This window comes from Epinephelus fuscoguttatus, linkage group LG2 (genome assembly GCF_011397635.1).
Source record: "Epinephelus fuscoguttatus linkage group LG2, E.fuscoguttatus.final_Chr_v1".
Classification (NCBI taxonomy): Eukaryota; Metazoa; Chordata; class Actinopteri; order Perciformes; family Serranidae; genus Epinephelus; species Epinephelus fuscoguttatus.
This window is the reverse complement of record NC_064753.1, coordinates 31635969-31659858: the sequence shown is the minus strand read 5'-3', so window position 1 is coordinate 31659858 and position 23890 is coordinate 31635969. Positions and strand designations below refer to the sequence as shown.

Genomic DNA, 23890 nt, shown 5'->3' with positions numbered 1-23890 from the left:
GTCCAAACAAATTTAGCCAGCTCACTGTTGTCGTGGTCGAAGTCAGCAGCTCTTTTTTGTCTTTAAATTTGTAGCTCACCATAACGATGTGCTCAAACTGAGTCACTTTGACCTTTTTGTGCAGTCTTCTAGGATATTAATTACATTTGCAGCATTGCCTTTGCCACTGGGTCAGTTGTGCAGCACAGTAATGATGGTCAGATCTGTGAATGTTGTAGGAAGGTGCGAGCTGAGCCATGCAGAATGGGTTGCAAAAGGAGACAGTAGCACCTTTACACCGTCTGTCAAGGCATGGATGCTGCACTGTTATTCTGCCTCATTGTTCTTTATAAAAGATAAGAACACAGAATGGGGGGACAGAGTTGTTTCGCTTTTAAGCCGGCAGTGGAGGTAGGAACGGAGACGAATTGACATTTGTGGGAAGAATGTGAGACAGCAGAATCGGACTGGTGTGACGTTTAGATGACATGTTACGTGAGCAACCCACCACCGGGAAATTTCAAAAGCAGCTAGCAGCAGTTACTTGATAACTCAAAGACAAAGAACAGCTACCGAAAATGCCCACCAAATTGCGGAGATAATGAGGTCCAGGAGCTCCTTACCCTCCAGGCAGAGGATGAGATCAACCGTCATATAACAGAGATGGTAAATGATTGGTGTTGCCATGTTATGCCGTTGTTATTGTTTAGAAAGCACTGCACTTGTTTACACGTCACACTCATCGCTCCTCTTTGCTTCTGGAATGCTGGCACACTATCTAAAATAAGCCACTCGAGCGGGATTTTGTCAGCGTAGTTTGGTTTTGTGTTAAAAAGCAAAGCTGGTGTAGTGAAGGGTCTTTGTTGCGGCAATATTGCCCTGTGTACCCTGTGTTAAAGGTGCTGGTTTACCCTAGGGGTGGGCATGACTTGTTGAGTACTTGACTTGAACGTCAGTATTTATTCAATGTTCAGTGTGATCGCTGCCCAACCACCCACATGTGCGCATGACTTTTATTTATTTTCTTTTACTATTTAAAATGGGTAGAATCTTATTTTGTTGTAGAGCTTTGTGCAGTGTATTACTTCGCTCAGTGCCTCCTTGCCTCGCTGTTGCACTCTCGGTTTATCATGAGACTGCTGCTGTGGGAGTGTGAGCTCTGTGCCAGGAAAATCCACTAACACTCGCTATAATCTGACTTTTTCATTCAATGGGAAAGGTTACAATCGGCATTCATTCCTTAGTCAAATGACTGCAGTAGCCATAGATATTATCATAGATGTATCAGCTTTGCAGACACCATGCAATGACAAGCTGCCACAAAATACCGCCCAAGCAGCGCTCAAACATTGTGCCAAATAAGTCAGCACTGGGTTTAAAAGAGAAACTGAATAAGGAAGAGATAAAACAATGAAGTAACCACAGTAACATTCTCACTGGCATCCATGCTGCTGTCTACTGTGTACTAACCTGTTTTCCAGCCTGTCTGTGATGACGGACATGATACACCAGGAAAAAAATACAAAAAGGATTACTTGTTTGCCGCAGAACTGTGTACACAGCTGTGGTCTATTGGAAATAACAATGGAGTTGTTCGTCTGTTTTTATTGGGTTTTCTGGTGTTTAAAAAACCTACGTACATTCGCTAATTGTGGTGGAAAGAGGGTATTCATGAATCTACCTGCACACACATGAACACAGACATGACAGAGCTAGCTGTTTGTATCATATGGGTAACGTTAGTCAGGTGTTAGCTGTGTTGAACTGACTGGGAGGAGGTGGCTCTGGATTCTGAAGATGGTCCCTCAGGGCTGCGTCTAACCTATTACAAAGTTTGCTTTTAATTTGTTTTCTGAATTTATTTATATTAACTTTGAATTGATAGTAAATAGGCTAATATAACCCTGGTTGTTCATGAATAAATTTCAGATTGCACTTTTTTTTAGTTGTTGGCCAATTTACATTTTCATACTTTCTTTAGATTGGTTTTTTTATTTATGAGTACTCGAGTACTTTGTGATAATTCAGTGCAAGGTCTTGTATATAGGTGTTCCTTAAAATGCCCATCTCTAGTTTACACAGATCTTCAGCCCACACGTTTCCGTCTTGCGGGTTATAACACACAGTGATTTGTCACACTGGCTCTGATTAAAACCAGTGGACAGAAGCTGTGCTCTCGCTGCATAACACATTAAAGCAATATGCAGCAATCCTAGACAGAGAGATCAGACAGCATCGCCCATTCCACTTTGTTCATACTGTATCTTAATGAGTCTCTCTTGCTCAATACAAGGCATTGACAAAACATCCTGTTGGCCACTTCCTGCCTCTTCTCCCTTCACTTCCTGTTTATGCAGTTTTTATTAGTCCCTAAACAGAGCATTGTTTCACTCCTAACGTGCCACGGTCAAACATACCTGGTCGGACTGGTTAGAGTGGTTCTTCTTGTCGTGGAGTTGTGTAGGCCAACTGAACCAGACTCTCTCTTTGTTTTGGCGTTCGCTAACACAGTAGTATTGTCTGCCTGTCCTATCAAAATGTACTTCTGTTATTACCAGGCATTCATGTTTGATGTGGTCTCCTCCCATGGCTCAGGTAGGCAGGCTATTCATGGGCTGACTATCCCTAACTAGCCTGCTTTCCTTTTTTTATTCTCCTTTTCTCTTATCTTGTTCGTCAAGTTTCAAGCAGTAAGGAGAGTACGGTTTCAACCCTGTCTGTAAGCTGAGTAATATCATTTTACTGAGACACATAAAAGCTCTAGCTGTGTTCCCTAAATAGACATCCAACAGAAATGCATGCTACGGAAGTAGGCACAGGACGTTGTGTAATTGTTTACTCATTTGAGTAATACAGTAATCCACATGTATTTTTGACTCACGTGATGAGTGATTGAAGGCACACGTTGCAGACAGTCGTGTTTAATCAACCCAGTTTTACCATTTTGATCTGTATCTTTCCTTAAATTCTCAGGCTGATTAAACTAACACAAACTGTCTGAAAGCAAAAACATATCCCATCTTTTGTACACATGTGGAATGAATTTTGTATGTAGCTGTGTCCCATTTTCCCACAACATCTTGTCAAATTAAAATCACACACATTAGTACAGGCAGTACCCAGTTGCTGCATCAAGAGTTTGTCATTTTAGACCAAGCTGGTAGCTTTAAAGTTGTCCATTTAAAAACCGCAATTATACCAGCTCCATGTGCCCTATCTGCATTTAGATTTGTGCTTATTCATGTCAGAGATGAGCAGGCTGGTTTCTGCCACTGATGATGAATGTGGTATTAGAGACTGTGGCCTTGTGTGTCGTGTAGTCCTCCACATGGGTGCATGGGGGTAATAACTGCCCTCCTGGTTCCCAATCATGTAAACATAGCCTGGAAAAGCTAGCGTAGCACTTTCTCTGTTCTTCTGCTTAAAAAACATGTTTGGACTGCTTCTGTGGTTCCCGCTGTTAAAGTCTTAGCTGAAGGAATGTGTCTAAATTGCAAATGCTTTGGAGAACGTGAGAGTCTATCAAAGAGGGGTGGGGGCACATTAGCTGTAAGTGTTCACAGATGTTAGTGAAAGTTCATCAGCTCTGTACTTGAGACTGGAAAAATCTTTTCCTGGAAAGCCCTCAGCCACCGGAAGCGTGAGCCGCCATGCTTCCTTCTTGCCTTGTTTACTTGTGTGTTTGTGGCCTTGAGCAATGCAGCCAGTCTTGGAATGAGAAAAGAAATCAGGCTCAGACACATCCACGCATCTACTGGTGTCTCTGTGCACGCACATTTGAATTTACTGTTTCTATTTCTCTCTTTGTGGTAGGAGTCTGTATTGTTGCTCGCGATTTTTCTTGCCGTGGGAGTCGTTCCCCCACAGTGATGAAGTGTTACAGTCATGTGTAGTTTCACCCTCTGTAAGGGTCATCAGATGGTATGTTGCCACTGAAAATAATTGCTGGGTGTGTCTTTGTGGAGCAGCTGCTTTTGTCCAGTAGCACCGTGTCTCCAGTCAGCCTGGCAGGCACACAGGCAGGCATGTGGTGACCTTGGCAAGGCCATGTTGAATTGAAATGTAAACCGACTATTTCGTAATAACCATGGGCCTGCCAAGTCACACCCTCTTTCCTCTCTCCTCGATTCAGACTGATTGGTTTGGAGACAGACAGACATAAACACACTGCTCGCTGGCCCCTCCCTTCCTCAGGGGCAGCTGGGTAATAACACAGAAGTCACCCCCAGCTACCACCAAACCTCTATCCTATTACTATACATATGTATGCAGTGTGTCAGCAAGTATGTTTAGTTTCTTTTTTACAGAGGTGTTTTTTAGGTGATAGGTATGGAAACTACCTGATGTTTTGCAGGGGCATTTGTGTGTTGTTGAGAAATCCATTTTATTACAGCTTGAATACTTTTTGCTTTATTGTCTTTTGGTCAGACAAAGTAATCAGATACCAGTAAACACACTACATGTGTAGGGCCTTTGTTATTATTATTGATTTTTCATTGACTGGGATTTTTATTTAAAAAAAAAAACAAAACATTTAAAATAAGTACTACTGTTTTGATATATTTAGTGTGCTTTTGACAATTCACAATTGTAGAAGACGGTTATTGTAACGGAAATATTGGTGATTGTCTTAGCTTAGATGTCATATTTAAGAAATAAAGTTTTTTGTTTTGTTGGAAACAATATATAAGGATGTGGCCAAAAAAACTAGAGAGAAATAGACAATAAAGAGATCCAATGAATATTTTCACAATAATAATGCATGTCTTTTATTGGTATAACACTAATAACACACACAGTATTCCCACTCTTCCACAAGGTTCAATAAATTACATTTGGCATTGTGTGCGTGAATTAATGTGTTGTGAAGTACATGCATACATGTGCATCTGTGCAAACCAATGACATTAACATCGCCTCTCTCCTCTCACTGTCGTTACAGAGAAACCAGGTCCAGAGCGGAAGCGCATTAAAAAGGAGCCCACCAACACCCGGAAGGCGGGCTTGCCGTTTGGAATGGGGATGCCAGGGATCCGGGCCGGGTACCCCCTCTCTGAGCGGCAGCAGGTGGCCTTGCTCATGCAAATGACAGCTGAGGAGTCCGTCAACAGTCCAGGTGCGTGCTTATCATGGAGACCACGTCCTCTGTGGACGGGTGGCGGACAAGGAAAGAGGAACGGGAGGGAGCTTTATATGTAGACAGTGTGTGTGTGTGTCGCAGAGAGTAATGAAGGTGGGCTTAAAGAGAAAGAGGGGCTCGAGGGGATGAGTCATGGCGTCGATTGTTTTTGTTTATTTTTTGGAGGTTGAGCACGTTGCCTACTTTTTTTTTGTTTGTTTGTTTGTTTGTTTTTGGCCACATCTTGGTCTCACTCTGCCTCAGTCTGGACAGAACCGGGTACTTAATTTCAATCTAATCATACAAGCTAATCCACATTAATTCTCATTACAGCTAGGCTGTCAGACTTAAAGTGTTTGTTTTGTTTAAGCAGTGCAACAGTCACTTACTCATTCATCTACAGTAGTGGAATTATTGCTCTGAAATACAGCAAGGGGCTGTTGAGGAAAATAAACTGGTTCTCCTGGTGGTATTGCATTAATCTGGAACTCATGGTGCAATCTCAACATCTGAGCCAAAACATTAGACTTCAAATGCCCAAGGCCTGCAAGCATTTCGTTTTCTGTTCGCTATCTGGTATCTTTTTTGCGGTTAGATAATTGTTCATAGTATTCACTTCCTCCTTATGTCCTGTCAAGTGGTATGTTTATTGTTGGTAGACAAAGTCATTCGCCGTCAGTGTATCAGGCACCTAAAAGAGCATTATTTTTGCAACATTGTACTTTTTCTCTTACTGGTGAAATTTGGGATAGAATTAGGTTGATGAGGACCAATGCATAGCCACTTTTATTTGTGTGTTAATTCCTTTGTTGCATGCCTGAAGGCATGGGCATAGATTAAGTGAGTGCGTTTCAAATATCATTTGGGACAATAGCTGTGCAAACTCAATAATGTAAATGTGATTAAGGCTTGGGTTTAATCTTGTAAATGTGATGAAATGAGCTCAAGTGAAGTAGGTCTAAGTGCTCTGCTGCTGATTGCTAGAGTGAGAATGCCCCCTTCTGGCTGTAAGCCGTTAAAACAAACAGTTTGTCATAATGGTGATAGTAAACAAGAGAGAAACAACAATAACAAAATGTGCCATAGGAAACTGTGTTGACATTGATTGTCCATCTCCTACCTACAGACACAACACCAAAGCACCAGTCACAGTCCAGTCTGGGTCAGAAGGGAACGCCAAACTCTGCATCTAAAACCAAAGACAAAGTGAACAAACGGAATGAGAGAGGAGAGACTCGGCTGCACAGAGCAGCAATCCGTGGAGAGGTACGCCGCATCAAGGAGCTCATCAGCGAGGGAGCTGATGTGAATGTAAAAGACTTTGCAGGTGAGAGGCTTTTTGCATAGACCGTCCTTTACTTTGTGCATGTAGCGCTGTATATTCATTCGTATGCTGCGTACACACCTCACAGAGTACATCTTCTCATTTTTAGGCTGGACTGCATTGCATGAGGCGTGCAACAGGGGGTATTATGATGTGGCCAAGCAGCTGCTGGCAGCCGGAGCAGAGGTCAACACAAAGGGTTTGGATGACGACACCCCTCTACACGATGCATCCAACAATGGACATTTCAAGGTAAAAGAAAAAATGCACAGTCACTAAAGGCATTAATACATTTCATAAACTCCATAAGGCAAAACAAGAGATTTAGTTATAAGACTCTGAAAATGGAAAAGCAAATGGTGGCAGAGTGTCAGTTTCTAGATCACCCTGGCTGCCTGTCAAGCTCATCCACAAGTTTGTGGTACATTAACTTTATAACCTTTGACCTCTAAAGTCTGAGTCACAAGGGAACTTCATATTATCATATCATAAACTGTAATTTATATTAATGAAATGTCTTATTTAATTTGTTTCAGGTGGTTAAGCTACTTTTACGGTATGGAGGGGACCCACGTCAAAGCAACAGGAGAGGTGAAACGGCGTTAAAGGTTGCCAACTCTCCAACTATGTTGAATCTATTGCTGGGGAAAGGCACTTACACTTCAAGTGAAGAAAGTTCATCAGGTATTAAATCCTCCAGTCACCCAATTGAATTTTGGTCACAAATTATCCAAGTAATTATTTTTAGATTGAGCTGCAAGTGTTTGACTAAATGTGTATTGACCGTGCCTCTTTGTGCTTTCCGCAGAATCTTCGGAGGAGGAAGATGCCCCCTCATTTGCCCCGTCCAGCTCTGTTGATGGCAATAACACAGACTCAGAGTTTGAGAAGCTGAAGTTGAAAGGAAAAACCGTAGACCCTCCTAAATCTGCTGTCACACCCGTCAAAGATGAATACGAATTCGACGAGGATGACGAGGAGGAACGTGTTCCTCCTGTGGACGATAAACACCTCTTGAAAAAAGACTTCCGCAAGGACCCAGTCACCAAGGCCAACAGCTTCATCTCCATACCCAAGATGGAGGTCAAAACTTATTCCAAAAGCAACTCGCTCACACCAAAGAAAACTGTCAGGCGGATCATCTCTGACAGTAACAGTTCAGACGAGGATGATAGGACGTGTTTCACGGCAGCGCCTACGCCACGGCAACAAGCCCAGCAAACAAATACCAAGACTAGAGACTCTGGCAGCATGAGCTCTAAACAACAAAAAGACAAGAATAAAGTCAAAAAGAAGCGGAAGAAGGAGAGTAAAAATAATGTCAGTAAAGAAGTGAGGTTTGGTAAAGTCAATGACAAGTTCTGTACATCTGACTCTGATTGTGGAGATATGGAGAGTGAGGATGATAAGGGCTCAAACAGTATAAAGGACTCCTCTGCAACGAGCCTGAAAGACTCCACTGGCTTTAATGCATCCTCCTCCTCTTCCCATGGAAACTTGAACTCTCAGAAACAAGTCCCGTCATTAGCAGAACAGCATCCAAAGCAGTGGAGGACAGATGGCTGGAAGACCGTGTCATCTCCTACATGGTCAGATGTCAGTTCCCTCTCAGATTCAGTCAGAACAAGACTGTCCAGTGAGTCGGACTACTCCTCTGCTGATTCCAGCGTAGAGTCAGTAAAACAAGTTAAGAGGAAAGCGCAGGAGAACAAAAAGAAGAATAACAATGTGCACAGTAGCACGGTAGACAAGAAAAATTCAGAGCTCTATAAAAACTCCAATGCAGACAGTGCGGTCTCCAAAACTGATGGAGATGGCAAAGTGCTGAAAAAGCATAAAGTGAAGCACAAGCACAAAAATAAGGAAAAGGACAAAGCCCCCAGTCTAGTGCTCAATCAAGATATGAATGAGAAATTTGTTAAGAGCTATTCTTTTGATTTTGACGATTCAAGGCAGAAGTCCTTAATTGTCGAGTCAGAATCGCCAGCTGAGAGCAAGGTCAAGTTATCCAAACACGAAAAAGACCATTCGAAAAAGGAGGACAGGCTTTCGAAAAGTAAGTCTGAGGATAAGGATTGGTCATCTGGAAAAGATCTGCATAGAACAGCAAAAGAGGAGAAAAATAAGAAAACAAAGGACTCCACCAAGGACAAGACAAATAAGGAGGAGAGGGAGAAGCCTGTAAAGTCTGACAAGGATAGAAATGTCAAGGAGAAGGAGAAGCCTAAGGAGGATAAACAAAAGGCTCACAAAGAGGAGAAAAAGAAAAAGTCCAAGGAGAAGTCCTCAAAGATGGACAGAAAAAGTGAGCAGAAAGAGGAAAAACATCTAAAAGTGGACAAGGAGAAAAACACCAAGGAGGAAAAGGAGAAATGCAAAAAAGACAAAGCACAGAAGGAAGAGTCTGAGTATGAAGGTTATGACGTAAACAACCGTTTCCTCAACTTAGAGGACACGAAGCTCAGTGCCTCAGATGACCATCATGACAGATGGGGATCTGAGATGTCCTCTGACTCCTCCCTCTGTGGAGATGACAGCTGGGACGCTCCAGTCTCCTATAAGGAATACAAAGCCAACAACGCTGTTAAACTAATTGTCGAGACTGTTAAGGAAGAGACAAGGAGGAAAGAAAACAAAGTCAAGGACAAAAAATCAGATCACAATGAGAAAAGATCAGAGAAAGAAGCCACTTCTAAGAAGAAAGACAAAGATTCCTCAGAAAAGACAAATGAAAAGAAAAAGGACTGGTCAGAAAAACAAAAATTAAACTCCAGTCACTCCGTTGAAAAAGAAAAGAAGCGGAAGGAGTCCACAGAAACAGTCAAAGACAAAAAAGACAAGGACTCTTTAGACAACAGTCGAGACCGTAAAGACTCATATGACTTCATGAAGGAAAGAAAGGACATAAAAATCAAGCAGGAATCCATAAGAGATGAATATGGCAATGATACTTTCTTCAAAGAAATTGATGCTGTTGGTAAGTCGTGTGACAGAGAAAGAAACCACTCTGGAAAGGAGAAAGAAAAGAAGGGCGAGGGTATCGAAAAGCGAGAAAAGACTAAAGCTGACAAGCACAAAGAGAAAATAAAAGACAGAGGAGCTGATCAGGAGAAGGATAAAAGTGAGAAAAGCTCTACAGAAAAAACTGTCAAGGAAAAGGACACAGACCGAGGCACCAAAGACAAGAAGGAGGGAGTCAAAGACAAACACAAAGAGTCTCATGGCAAAGACAAAGATCGAAAGTTGTCTTCAGAACAGACCAAGGACAAGAAAGAAAAGGCCTCCCAAGACAAACACGCTGACAGGGAGAAGGATTTCTTAGAGGTAAAGAAAGAGGAGAGAAAACCTGAGAAAATCCGGGAGAAAACGTGGTACAAGATAGCTGACATCTTCACTGATGAGAGTGATGATGATGAGGACAGCTATAATGGTGGTGTTGCACTTGTGTCTGACTCCATCAGAAAAGACTCAACACCTGATCAGGACGAGCTGGATCACTTCCCCTCAGAGAAAATAAGAAAATCTTCTGCAGAGGCTAAACATAACACAGAAAAGGCAAAGGACAAAGAACACAAGGAGAAGAAGAAAGAAAAGGCCACATTTGACACAGGTAAAGAGAGGAAAGGCTCCCTAGAGAAACACAACAAAGACAAGAAAGACTCTGTTGATGCAAAACACAAGGAAAGAAAAGACAGAATGTCAGTGGACTCAAATCAGGAGAAGAAAAACAAGCTGAAGCTACTGGACAAAAGGGACACCAGTGAGGAAAAGACAAAGACTAAATATAAGGACAAGCTGGACCATTCAAAGGAAAGGAAACCCTCAAAAGGCAGTGGTGAGAATGAGAAGTCCCTCTTAGAAAAACTCGAGGAGGAAGCAATGAATGACTACAAGGATGACTCCAATGACAAGAACAGTGAAATCTCTTCAGACAGTTTCACTGACAGAGGTCACGAGCCAGTCCTCACTACTTACTATGACTCCATCAGCTTGACCGATGTGACTGAGGACAGGAGAGACTCCCTGTCCATATCTACACCCCAGGACAAGTTCAGGGAGAAAGAAAGGCATCGACATTCCTCTTCATCCTCATCCAAGAAAAGCCATGACAAGGACAAAGAAAAGGTCAAGAAGGACAAAGGAGACAAACGTGACAAGACAGAGGAGATCAGAGAGTCCTACAGCCGCAGAGAGAGTCTACCTTTTGAGAAAGAGCCCATGCCTCTAGAGGCAGACCCTTACACATTCCCATATGGAGGTAAGGGTGACGGCGATGATGACTTTGATAAAACATTGGAATTTGAAAAAGAAATGTCCAAAAAGGACAAAGATAAAGCAACCGGTGTCATCAGTGACAGGACAAAGGACAAAAAGAAGAAGGAGAAACACAAGGAAAAAATAAAGGAGGAGAAGAATAAGTACATTGATGGCTTTGGGTCATTCAAACACTCCAAAGAGGATGTGAAGTCAGGGTTGAAAGATAGCCCACAGGTCACCGTCCTCAAAGACCGGTCAAAAGAAGACAGTCCTAAATTTGACATGAAAAAAGACAGAAGTCGGGATACTATGGAGAAAGACAACAGAATGGACCATAGTAAATCTAAAGCTAAGGATGAAAATGAAAAGCTCACTCAATCCAAAGACACTGTGAGGAAAGATAATCGTCCACGTGAAAAACTTTTGGTGGATGGTGATTATCAGATGACAAGTTTTGGTCAGATGTTGAGTCTCAAAGACCAGGAGATTGAAGAGCGCCACAAGAGACACAAAGAAAGGATGAAGCAGATGGAGAAGCTGAGACCCAAGTCAGGGGACCCTAAACTCAAGGACAAGACCAAGTCCACAGAGGAAGTACGGAAAAACCGCAATGAGCTATCATCAAAGAAATCTAACAGTCTGGAGTCTGGTCTTAAAGAGAAGAAGCTGAAGGATGTCGGTCTTCCGGCCCAAATGATGTCCCCGAGCAGGAAGTTCCAGCCCACTGACAGCCAGAACTCAAAGGACTGGCTGGCTGGCCACCAAATGAAGGAGAACCTCCCTGCCTCTCCCAGGCCAGATCAAAACAGACCGACTGGTGTCCCCACACCAACATCTGTCATCTCCTGCCCCAGCTTTGAGGAAGTAATGCAGACTCCACGTACGCCGTCTTGTAGTGCAGAGGATTACCCTGACATTATGTTGGATGGGCTGGACTGCCAGAACTCGTCAGCTATGACAATGTCGATGAATGCCTGCTCTCCATCTTTCTTTGAAAGGTATTAAAACCTACAAATGTACTCTTTTATTATTTTACAGGGTTCCCACAATCATGAAATTCCTGGAAAAATTATGAAAATAGAAAACTGTGATTCAGGCCTGGAAATGGTGTGGAATTAATTGGGGAAGTTTTAAACATACATTGTTATGGCTGTTTTTTAAAACATGTTCAGACTAGACTGGCACCACGTCATCACCCAGGGTGCACCTCCTTTTGGGGAAACAGGCAGTCACAGAAAATGACAAATAGCTGTTGTGTAGCAGGTTAACCAAGGCTGTAACACTGAAATTTGAGGCATCTGAGATAGATGAATATTCATTGTCAGTGTGGTAAATTGCTAAATGTTGCTGACAGTTAGTACTGATAGATAGCTAACGTTAGCTTGAGTGGGAGGCTTTTAACATGTCAGTTATTTACAATCAACACTTAACCTACCGATACCTACTGATTCAGTCAAATGTCGATGTCCTAACAAGCATTATCCACAAAATAATTATTAGACATATCTATAAAACAAACGTTTGTTAACAAGAAACAAATGCATACAAATTTGTCAAAGTTATAATCCAAACACTTCAAATTGAATTGATCTTTGGTTTTTGACATCCCCAAAAAGGGGCATGGCCTTGACATATTGCAAAGTACCTGTATGTGCCAGTCTGATCTATTAGCAAATGCAGTTGATGGCAGGAAGGTCTAACAAGGGTGTGAAGTTAGCAAGCACAAGCAGTTTGCTTAGCTACAAATGCATGGAAGATGCGTATTTAATAATGTGTGGCTGTATTGCAGTGAAGGCCTACACATTTTAAACTACTCAACTAAAGTCATGAGAATAGGGTCAAATATTATGGGAAAGTCGTGAAAAGCCAATGGTAAAATTTGTGGGAACCCTGATTTTAACTTTGGTACTCTGTTGAATGTGACATTTTCTTATGTTTTTTCTTTCTGTTGTCCACCCAGCAGGTACTCAAACTCCCAGAGTTTCCAGGAGGGCACGTGTCCTACCCCTGCGAAAAACCTCCAGCTGCCACTTGTAAGCCGTTCTGCATCTTCTGACGTCCGCAGGCCTCTGGAGGAAGAGTTCAAGGCTGAGGCTGACAAGTTCCTTCGACAGCAGAGTGATCCAGCAGCTGAATTTGATCCGTCACCTTCCTCCCAAACTGTAGAGGACAAAGCAGCAACTGTGGATAGACTGGAGTGCCTGCCTTCTCCCTATTTCTCCCCAATTAGAATGTTGTCTCCTCGACGGGAGCCAGTCCATCCAACACCAGATGTGGCTGCACCAACTCTTGCTGGCACTGAGGGCAATGAACACCTTCCTGACAGTGTGTACAACAGTTTCTTGCCCAAACCCTCTACACCAGTTCACAGGCCAGACCCCCAGGAGCCCTGCTTCGACATCGCTGCACCACCGACCCCAGCTCCTGCTGCTTTGCCACCCCTGGACATTGATGATATCTCTGAGCCTCACCACAGTGAGCCTAACCTGGTCCTGTCGGATCTTCCCTCTGTCACTGAGGAACAGGAGCAGGAAGAGGAAGAGGAAGAGGAGGAGGAGGAGGAGGAGGAGGAGGATGAAGAAGAGGAGGAGGACTTTGAGGAAGACGGTGATCTGGATGAGAGAGCTGATGGAGACCACTGCGCAGTGGAGGAGCCGGAGCAAACAAGGGAGCCATGTTCCTTCTCCCCTCCAGTTGAGGACCCTCTCAGGAAGAGCTGGCCTGCAGAGTCTCCAGACCGGCAGGAGCCAGAGGTCCAGGAGCTCTCCCCGGCACACCCTGCACCCAACCATGTAGAGAACTGTTTTGATCACAGCATGGGTTGGAACCCTGATATGGACCTTAAATCTCCCCACAGGACTTACGGGGAGATAGAGGCTGCCGTCTCCAAAATAACAAGTCCATACCATTCAGACAGTGAGATGCAGCACTTGTCTGGACACCACTCGGTCACTCCCCCTTATGCTACATGGAATAGGTGGCACAAAGAGGAACCAGAGGACTTTGATGAGGAGAAGGATGCTGTGGCTGAAATCCCCTCTCCAGAGAGGCCTGACACAGCTATTGATGAGGAACCCAACTATTTAAACACCTCATCGTCCTCCAATAGGCTAGAGTCTTTCTTCCAAGAATGTAACAAGCCTGGCATAGAGGAGAGTCAGCAGATGGACACTGAGACAACATGTGACGAACCAGACAGCAGACAGACCACGCACAGCTTCAGTGCTACCACTGAAAGCCACATGGCTCCAGCTGTGGGTCCTGAGCCTGTGGTGCCGTGGGCAGACCCATTCTCAGCTGATGCAGATGAGCTGGATGACCTTGGACCGTTCTCCTTGCCTGACTTACCACTACCAGACAAGGCAGAAGAAGCTGAGTCTCGAGATCCAGAACTAAATGAGCACAAGACTGTGCCGTCTCACATTAGACATACCATTACAGACAGAGACGACCCAGACATAATGGAGGTGGACCTACCAAGCCTAGCTAAGACTTCATGCCCTGCTGGAGACTTAGGTTTACCTACAGGACGAGACTTAGTTGAACCATCACCACATGCCAACTTCCAGCAAGAGTTGGACCCTGAGCCTCAGAGTCTGCCAGTTAACAGCTCTCTGTCTCTAACACAGCAGGGCGGCATGTTGGAAAGAAAAGGACCTTATGGAGGACCTGATGAGTCGGAACCCAGCATGTTGTACTCATCTGTGAAATCGGATGCCAGTCAGCAGCATCACATACCGATCCACTCCCTCACCGAGTCGTTGCAGTTACCCATGGAGTCAGTATCTGCTGTCAAGTCAGAGGTGAGACAGGAGGAGATGTCTGAGCCCGTAGCAGAATCCGTGTCATGCAGTCCTCTTCCTCAGCTCCCAGTGGCAGTCACCCTCTCCAGCACAGTGGAACTACCAGACACTCAGGAGACCACATCCAAGCTAACGCCAGTAACCCTGACCACTGTTTCCGCCACTGTAGATATCCCCAAGAAGGTGGATGAAATCCCTCAAAGGATGACCCGCAATCGCGCCAAGAACAATCCCTCTGCTGCTGCTGTCCCTGCTACCTCCAGCATAATAACCTCGTCTGCCACTGCCACCCCTGTAACGACCAGTCCAACAGTGACCATTAACCCGATTCCTACTAGAACGCCGACACCCACCTCAGCCTCTTCCTTCCCAGCTCTGAAGAAAGACAAAGAATCTGTGCTCACTGTCTCCTCTAACACAACCCCAGCAGTGTCTGTACCTGCTCCTGTGACAACTCCCGCACCAGTGGTTATCAGCAGGACGACAAAAGGTCGCTCTCTCCCTGTGGATGAAGAGGAATCTCAGACCCAGCACCCACGGAAGAGGAAATTTCCACGTTCTGCTGGGCAGCAGGTCCAGGTCCAGCTGGTGAGCACAGCCATGCAGCAGACCAGGGAAATGATTCAACAGACTTTGGCTGTGGTGGTCAATGCCATCAAGCTGGACGATATCGAGCCCTACCACAGCGACCGCTCCAACCCGTACTTTGAGTACCTGCAGATCAGGAAGAAGATTGAGGAAAAGAGGAAGATTCTGTGCTACATCACCCCACAGGCACCACAGTGTTACGCTGAATATGTGACCTACACCGGATCCTACCTGCTGGATGGCAAACCCCTCAGCAAGCTTCACATCCCTGTGGTAAGTTATGGTGTCTTTACTGTGTTCCCTCATGATAAAGCTGAAGCAGTTAGTAGGTTTAAAGCAGTTTAATTCTGGTAACATGTAACTTGACGGCAGTAAAGCATTTCAAAAGTTATACATGGCTAAATAAAATGTTAACAAAGCTTGTACTGTTTGTTGTAACAGAGGTCAGAATGTATTAAAAACTATGTTGTGTTTGCACATCAGATTGCCCCACCTCCATCGCTGTCAGAACCACTGAAAGAGCTCTTCAGACAACAGGAGGCAGTGAGAGGGAAGCTCAGGTTGCAGCACAGCATAGAGCGGGTAAGAAATACAATTTTTGGGCTTTTTCTTTATCCTTAATTCACTCAATGCTCCTTTCTGTTACACATACAGCAACACACATGCACACTGAACACCATGAGCACTTCTTTGATGAAAGATCAAAGCTTGTATTTGATAGAAATGCAAGTGAAATCTGCATACCCCCGACTTCTAGGCTGAGCCAAAATGAATTGCGGGCACGAATCTATTTCATCTCTCTCGTTAATTAGGTGATGACAATTTCTGTGAGACATACGTAGCAGCTTTGTTGATCAAGACCCATCTCTACTAACATCACCAGCCAGCCCATCAGTTAGCCTGACGCCCAACTGTATGTCACATATTAATTTTCTTTCTCTCTTTTGCTTACTGTCCACAGGAGAAGCTGATTGTTTCATGTGAGCAGGAGGTTTTAAGGGTCCACTGCAGGGCAGCCAGGACGATAGCCAATCAGGCTGTGCCATTCAGCGCCTGCACCATGCTGTTGGACTCTGAAGTGTACAATATGCCATCAGAGAGCCAGGTAGGAAATATTGAAGTACACACTTGATCATCAAGTCAATTAAACATTTTATTTGAGGCAGACAATTATTACATAACCCATTACTTAATCTATTTTGTAACTTGATGTGTGTTCTCAGGGTGATGAAAACAAATCGGTGAGAGATCGCTTCAACGCTCGGCAGTTCATTTCCTGGATCCAGGATGTGGACGATAAATATGACCGCATGAAGGTAAAAATCAGCTCTCTGCAGTTATTTAATTTCTTTGGTTAAAGGGATTGATACTTTTGATTGAACAGTAAAGGTAGATAACATGACAACTCCCCAAAAGTGAAGCTAAAACATCTTGATCGAAGCCTGATGTATAGGTCATAAACCCTGCCCCCTCCACGTTAACATATGGGATATGGGCCAAACTAAAAAGACAAATTAGACATCAAATATCTGTTTCCCAAAGGTGGTCTCTTTTATTTTGGGCAGTTCTTATGACGCTGACATATGTTCAAAAACGGGTTTGAAGACATGATTGACTGCTGTGTGTGCCAGCTGGTGTGCTCGGCTGCTCAGAGTTGGTCAGCCAGGTGTATAGGCGAGAACTCGATACCGCTGAGGTCGCTACTGTAAAGAGTCTGGCTTCAAATTACACCACCAGCTCAAGATGGCAGCGCCCATATCCAGGATATTTTGGCTTCATTTTTGTACAGTAGAAGGAAGTGGAGAGGCGTTATCCTTCTTTATATAGTGTATATCACTTTATGTTGTTGTTTACCATAATCTTGTGTATCTACCAAGTAGATTTATGCCGTGCTTCTTCTCCCCCAGACATGTTTGTTGATGCGGCAACAGCACGAGGCAGCAGCCCTCAATGCAGTTCAAAGGATGGAGTGGCAGTTGAAGGTCCAGGAGCTGGACCCGGCAGGGCACAAGTCCCTCTGCGTCAACGAAGTGCCCTCCTTCTACGTGCCAATGGTCGATGTCAACGACGACTTTGTCCTGCTGCCCGCATGACACACCTGCGCTCACAGATTAAGAGCAAACTTTGTCTGAATCACTTCTTCTCAAAGAGACTTCGTTGAACAGAACGAATGGAAAGGGCTAGCAAGTTTTGAAAGAGGACTTTAGACAGGAAAAAATTATATTCTATAGAAAAAGAGTAAAGATGAAAAACTTGCTCTGGATTCCCTTCCGTGAAGAAGGAAACATGTTTTTACTGGGGAAAAAGAAAACACACAACTTGCACTTTCATCCTCAAAGTTTTTACACTTTTGTTTGATCAGAGTGTGAGAAGCAGAAACAGTTTTTGCTTTGGGGCTCTGATATCGGGACACAACTCCTCAGTGCTCAGTTTCGGTGAGACAGGGGACAGAGATATATTTTCTGCATTCGTTTTTGGTCCCTGCTTCAATAGACCCACCACCACCACCACCGCTGGGAGGAGGCATCAGAGAGGAGCTCTCCCAACAAGTGTGGTGCCTGTCCTGGGGGAGGACTAAGGAGAAGCCTCCCCTGTTGACCCAGGGCTCCTGGTGGGCCAGGAGAACTAGACCGAGTCCAGCGCTGACCCAGAAGACGTCAACGGAGCCGCGGTGCATCATGTGGATCTTCAATGGGACGAACAGACCAGGAAGCTAGAACCAGCCGCTGATGGTTTTGGGGCTATAAGACCGTATACCCAGAGGACGCCCTCTCTGTTCACACTGCACCAGGCCTAGGTTAACAGTAGTGCAACAGAGCCTGCAGCAGGTTGGAACACAGCAGAGGGCTAGCGATGTGTGTGCACGTCAGGGCCCAGTGTCTGAGAGGAAGAGACTGACCCCCGCAGCCTCTCAGCCTGGCGAAACAGAAGAGGACAGGCATGGATCTCTGAGGACAGACCGGAGTGTTCCTCAGCCACCCTGCTTGCTCCAACACAAACACATCAGATCGCCATGGACTGCAAAAACCACCACAGGACAACCAGAAGAAACAAACATAACGAATGTTGAGATTCAAAGAGACTATTGAGAAATTTGTGCTTTGGCAGGAGGAGAGAAATATTGTTTGTGTCTATTTCTTTACTTGGGCATTTCATTGTTTCTGAGGAAGTGACTTGAAACACTACAGAGCCAATATTAGTTTAATGGAAAAAAAAACAAAAAGAAAAATGAAAAAAAGTTGTATTCCGTAAATTATGTACAGTTTTTATATTCGTTAACCAATGTATTCTTGCTGCCTTCTAGATAATTTATTTTGCCACACATTACTGCACAGTTGTAAATAACCTATGTACTGTAATATCACTCAGTTAAGTGTAAAGAAAAAAACATAAAAGAAATAAAAAGTATCTTTTTATGTACAGTTCACTTTTGGGCAGCACTTTCCCCCTCCCCCCTCATATCCATGGGCCAAAATGTGTACACGATTCTGTCAGTATTTGAAAGACTCCAGTGCACAGTTGTACGATCCCATCTGTAGATCCCGTTCAGGGGTGACGTACGGCAACTCGCCCGGACGCGGATCGCCACAACTCACAAATAGCTGACAGAGAACACTTCTGGATTAAACCACCATATAGTCCCTCAGATGTAGCAGAATAGTTGTTGAGGATTTATTTAAAGAATAGACAGAGGATTATTATTCATTGCTTTACTACACAATTATATCTGAAAAAAATTCGAACCAAGAAAATGCCTTTTTCAGTGAAAAAAAAAAAATGTACTCATTGTTGGGCAAAGTCACATAGATATATATAGGAGGGATGGAAGTGAGAGAGATGTCATTCACGAGCATCGTGTCATTTCAAAACCATTTTTCGTGTTTTTTAATTTACAAAAATTGGACGTTGGATACTTTATAATCATCACAAAAACTCATCGTCTCTAAAAACCAACGGGACGCGGGTCTTTCAGCGCTTCATTACGTGTTCTGTTCTCCCAGCTCATCTGCGTTTCACATTGAATAGACTGAAGAGTTGTAACAGCCAGTGAAAGGTTTCATTCCATACTTTTAACTTTGTTTTGTCTGTCTGTCTGCCCCTTTGTCCAGTATTGGTGAGCAGCTTATTGTTTTAGGTGCTGTTCCAGCTTTAGTCACTGGATGGCGCCAGTGTGTCAGAAAACTCAAAAACCTAATTGGCTTCACATCAGACCTGTGGCCTTTCATTTGAATGGGTGTTTTTAAATATAATAATGTTTTATCACAGGCTATAGGGAGCTCAGTTCCCAACACAACACCATGATAATAAATCATAACTCCAGTCACGTCGGCCTTCTAATTTTTATCAATCCGCACGGGAGTTTGGCAAGTTTTGTCAGGGATTTTAAACGTTCGGTTACTTCCTCATATTACTCTGTCGTCACGTTCCTGTGTCAGGCCCGAGCAGACAGCTACGAGACTTAAACCTTCTCAGAACGAACCAAAAAGTGGACAGACATCAACACCAACAGTGGAGGGGAAAGAAATAGCTAAATGCTGATTAGATTTCTTTTTTTTATCCTCAATTTAAAAAAATCCCACGTTGATTTCTGACCTGTATTTGATTCTCTATTTTTACAAGTGGGTCCTGGTTTTGAAAAGCTTTCCCGACCTACCACACAGGCTTCCCCGTCTGTGTGCGAGAGCTGCTCATGTATCCTGATGGCAATATTATCTGAAAAGTTATTTACACACTGTCAGTCAGCATAGCTGTGTATGGTATGTCTAGTCAAGTGCAATGGTTGTTGCTATTACACTGTGCAGACAAGGTGGCTAGATGTATAGTCCTGGGTAATCTTTTGAGAGATACACACACATCCTGGTTGGTATACATAGGCATACATATTTGGATACAAATAGCCAGAAAGTTTTTAAAACCCCTGTTTGTCATGTTTTTTTGTTTTTAATTTGTCATTGGTTTCTTACACAGTTTTTTGGGGGGACGAGGTTTAAAGGGTGTCTTTTTGTTCACAGGATCCTTGTGTGTTTTTTAGCTCAGTGTATGTAGTTTTGAATGTTGTTGTGTTTATCTTAGGGGTTTTCTTTTGTTCCTGTATAAAGCATAAACTCCAGTGGCATGTCAATCACGTTGCTTATCAAGCAGAATGTATACCGTTACTATGCCCTGACCGACCACACCCTCTCACTATTGTTTACAAGACATCAAGTGTGTTTTTCCGTTTTCATGTGTCACCTTTTTTAACGGTGTAAAGCCCTGCCTTTGTTTTTACTTCTGTAATCAGTCATTTATTTGAACCACAAAGGCTTGAAATGGTGATGGTCGACACAACTGACAGGCGATTTCTACCCCCTCAGTCTGCGGTACGCCGCTGCACAGACAGAACAACAGACTAAACACATCCATCCGCGTCGATTTCTGCAGTGTGAATACTCATCTAAGGAAAAACAGTGATTTCTGGGTAAATTGAACACAGACACAAACACACACATCAGCCCTCAGATGCACAGTAGAGCACTTGGCCGTGGTGATACAGATGCTAGCCTGACACCACCTCAGTCAGCAACATATTACCTCTACTCTCCTCACATTCACTCATAATGTTTATTTTAGATTTGTTATTTGTTGTTTTTTTTCTTACTGGACATAAATATACATAATTGCTATTTTTTCATTCTATAGAATCACGATTTCAAGCCTTTTTATTTCTAGTTTTGTTAATTTTTTAATTAAAAACCAAGACTGTAGCTATTTCTTTGTTCCTTTTTTAGAGTGAAAATGACTAATAAAAAGCATGGAGAACTACTCTTTAATTGGTGAGAAATAACCTATTTATTATCTTTTTTTGTTTTTGTTTTTGTTTTTGTTTTTTTTCTGACACCTGTGGTATGTTTTTGTTTTGAAGTTGGTCTCCGCTGTGTAAATTTTCCTCCTTGTAATGCGTGAAAGAGACATACTGTACATAGCTCTGTAAATAAAACCTCCCAGGACGTTTTGCACCCTCCTCTTTGTACTAGTCTGAAAAATTGCGTAGAATGTGGGGTTCTAACAGCAACGAGCTGCGTGCGCTTGCTGCAGGTGATTATGATGTAACAATGTAACATTTTTTTATTTGTACAATGTAGTTTATTTGTGTACATATTGTTGGAGCAGCTAAGAGGGGCGGGGGAGGGGTGGGGTATATGAGGGTGGGGTTGTCGATGCTATTGTCAGTGCTGTAACAGAAATCCAGTACTTTCACCTCTAGCTGTTGTTGATTTCCTGCAAAAAAAAATAAAAGTTAAAAAAAAGACATAAAAAGACAAAAATGCGAGAAACTGAAAATGAGGATGGATGGGAAAAAAAGACTAAAACTGAAAAGTAAAAATTCTAAATTGTTATTTTCTACAGTTGCATGTACAGAGAGCGCGAGAACTGCTGTTGTTCCTCAGAGATTATGTTCGTTAATAAAATTTTGAAATATTGCCGGCCGTCCTCTGGTTCTTGATTTTGTGTTTGCGCTGTGTGTGTGTCATGATGTACACGCTACATCACATGCACCCGCATCATAAAGTTCCTCTGATACAGCCAACATAGGGGAGACCGGGGTTGATTGGCGCACAGCTTTTTTCTGACCCTTTGAAGGTCACAGAAACAAAAATGTGACATCAGAATGTTGTTGTCTTCATCTGCACTCAGCTACTACGTGAAAACATCTAAAAGTCACTTACTTTTTATGATGAGGGTGAAATTTTAAGTAAAAGTGGTCTGTGGACTAGGTATTATAAAACTGTGTTAGAGATATTGGGAATGTGTTACTTCTAGTTCATAGAGCAATCAGCTACATTTTGATATAAGATCTGACAGTCTGTGATGATTAATGGTCGCTGGCAAACATAATTTGGGTCAAATGTGGGCAGTATTGTGCCAACCAACTGTAAAATCAAGAGCTGTAGTTGTATTTTGAGAGATTAAAACTTTTTTGGAAGTTTAAAAACAACATTTATATTGTTAATTACTATTTTAAATGGTCAATGGCAAACATAGTTGCTTATAAGTGTTTGGTTTTAAAAACAAAAAATAGGCAGATACTCTATTAAATATTCATGTTTTGTAGTTCTTCTTTGAAGTTAATGTTAAATTTTTTCCATTGGTTGCTTCATTTTTTAACACTAACAGGTAAAAGTAGCACGCACATCCCAAAAAACTTAATGCTGGGTGCTGGACCAAAAGGTAAGTATGAAATAAAAGATAAAGTCCGCACACCAGAAGCTGCTCCTTGAAAATTTATTTAGATGTAACATTTCAGGCTCCTGCCCTTCATCAGACATGCAATGAAGCAATCTTGCTTAATTTTTTGCAAATGATTGTGAATCAATCAATCAATTTTATTTATAAAGCCCAATATCACAAATCACAATTTGCCTCACAAGGCTTTACAGCATACGACATCCCTCTGTCCTTAGGACCAGTTGGTGATGAGGCTGATTGGCACCAGTCCACAACATGACCTGAATCACAAATCACCTAATTTTAGAGAACATTTGTGCACATAAACCATTGAAACATTTATTTGTAGCTAAGACCCTAAGCTAAATACCGTAAAGGGATAGTTCCGATTTTTTGAAGTGGGGTTGTATGAGGTACTTATCCACAGTCAATGTATTACCTATGGTAGTTGTCACTCAGCACGCCCCCAGTTTGGAGAAGCAGGCTGGAGTCAGAGCAACAGAGTAGCTAAGATGTGTACTGCTGTGGACAGGGTCAACAACAAAATGTATTTTAGCCTCATTCTGTCTGTGAAATGCCCTCAAATAAATGATGAAAGATTATCTTCCATGTCGGATTCCAGCCTGCTTCTCCAAACTGGGGGCATGTCGACTACACTGTCTATGGATAAGTTCCCCTATACGACCCCAGTTCAAAAAATCTGAACTTTCCCCTTTCAAGTAATTAACATACATTTAAATAACATTTACCTCAACATAAAGACCAGCAGAGTTATTATGGTGGACCAGGAGACCAGTTTCTGTTGACAGCAGGATGAGGTAACGCTCTGCTGTCAGAGGTCTTCGGTGTTTCCCAATCTGAATGCTTGAAATTCCTTCTGTGACACAGCTACCAAATTTGTTACGTATGAGAAGAAGCCTGGGAGAGCTCACTCACTCAACCTGAACATCTCTGACCAATCACGTCTGTTCATATCAGAGCTATTTATCAGGCTTGTCATCAAGAATAGTAAATCATTCTATTCTCAAACATGTCCGCTGTCTTCGTATAGCTTTGTCTTTATCTAACTCAGGCTCATCGGAGTCCCGTCACCAAACAGATTACATAATTATGGCACTTATTGCAGTCACCATTACAAACTGTACTGTCACAAGGCAGAGAAACCAGTTTGTCTTCATGAGTCATCACCTGGATTTGCATGAATCAGAAAAATAAGACAGTTCCTTGTAGCTTGTGTGTGGACTTCCAGTGTAATGTAATATGATGATTCTAGGTAAAGCCACACGGAACAATCTCAAGTCACCTGCTGAACATTAGCACCATGCATTTTTTGATCCTGAGGTCACAGATCCCAACTGATCCACTGATCCCACTACAGACAGTGTCAGCTAACACTCAACATTAAGGCCAAGTTTAGTTTCAGGCTGAATAAACCTCTAGTATCTGGACTTACTGGCACTACGAGGCCACAAATGTAGCACTGAATAGGCAAAATCAGGCAACTAAAATAAAAAATAAATAAATATTATAATACATAGCTGCATTTTAGAGGAGCTGGGTGTATATTAGGACCTAAGTGATAAAAACTGACAATCGACTGACTCTCTCCTCTAA

At 42.9% G+C, this 23890-nt stretch overlaps 1 protein-coding gene across 2 annotated transcripts in view; it reads left to right on the top strand.

Moving 5' to 3' along the window:
• Window positions 1–21531, top strand: part of ankrd11 (ankyrin repeat domain 11) — a 120464-nt gene extending 98933 nt beyond the window's left edge. The window contains exons 5-14 of one of the 2 annotated variants that reach the window (XM_049593215.1): window positions 4922–5095; window positions 6225–6425; window positions 6532–6674; window positions 6959–7106; window positions 7231–11677; window positions 12643–15343; window positions 15554–15652; window positions 16032–16175; window positions 16294–16386; window positions 16978–21531. In XM_049593215.1, the coding sequence (XP_049449172.1) occupies window positions 4922–5095; window positions 6225–6425; window positions 6532–6674; window positions 6959–7106; window positions 7231–11677; window positions 12643–15343; window positions 15554–15652; window positions 16032–16175; window positions 16294–16386; window positions 16978–17163 (8336 nt within the window). In that variant the 3' untranslated portion in view covers window positions 17164–21531. Of the gene's footprint in view, window positions 1–4921; window positions 5096–6224; window positions 6426–6531; window positions 6675–6958; window positions 7107–7230; window positions 11678–12639; window positions 15344–15553; window positions 15653–16031; window positions 16176–16293; window positions 16387–16977 lie in introns of both variants that reach the window. The other variant, XM_049593214.1, reaches the window with a different exon arrangement.
• Window positions 21532–23890: the final 2359 nt, after the last annotated feature.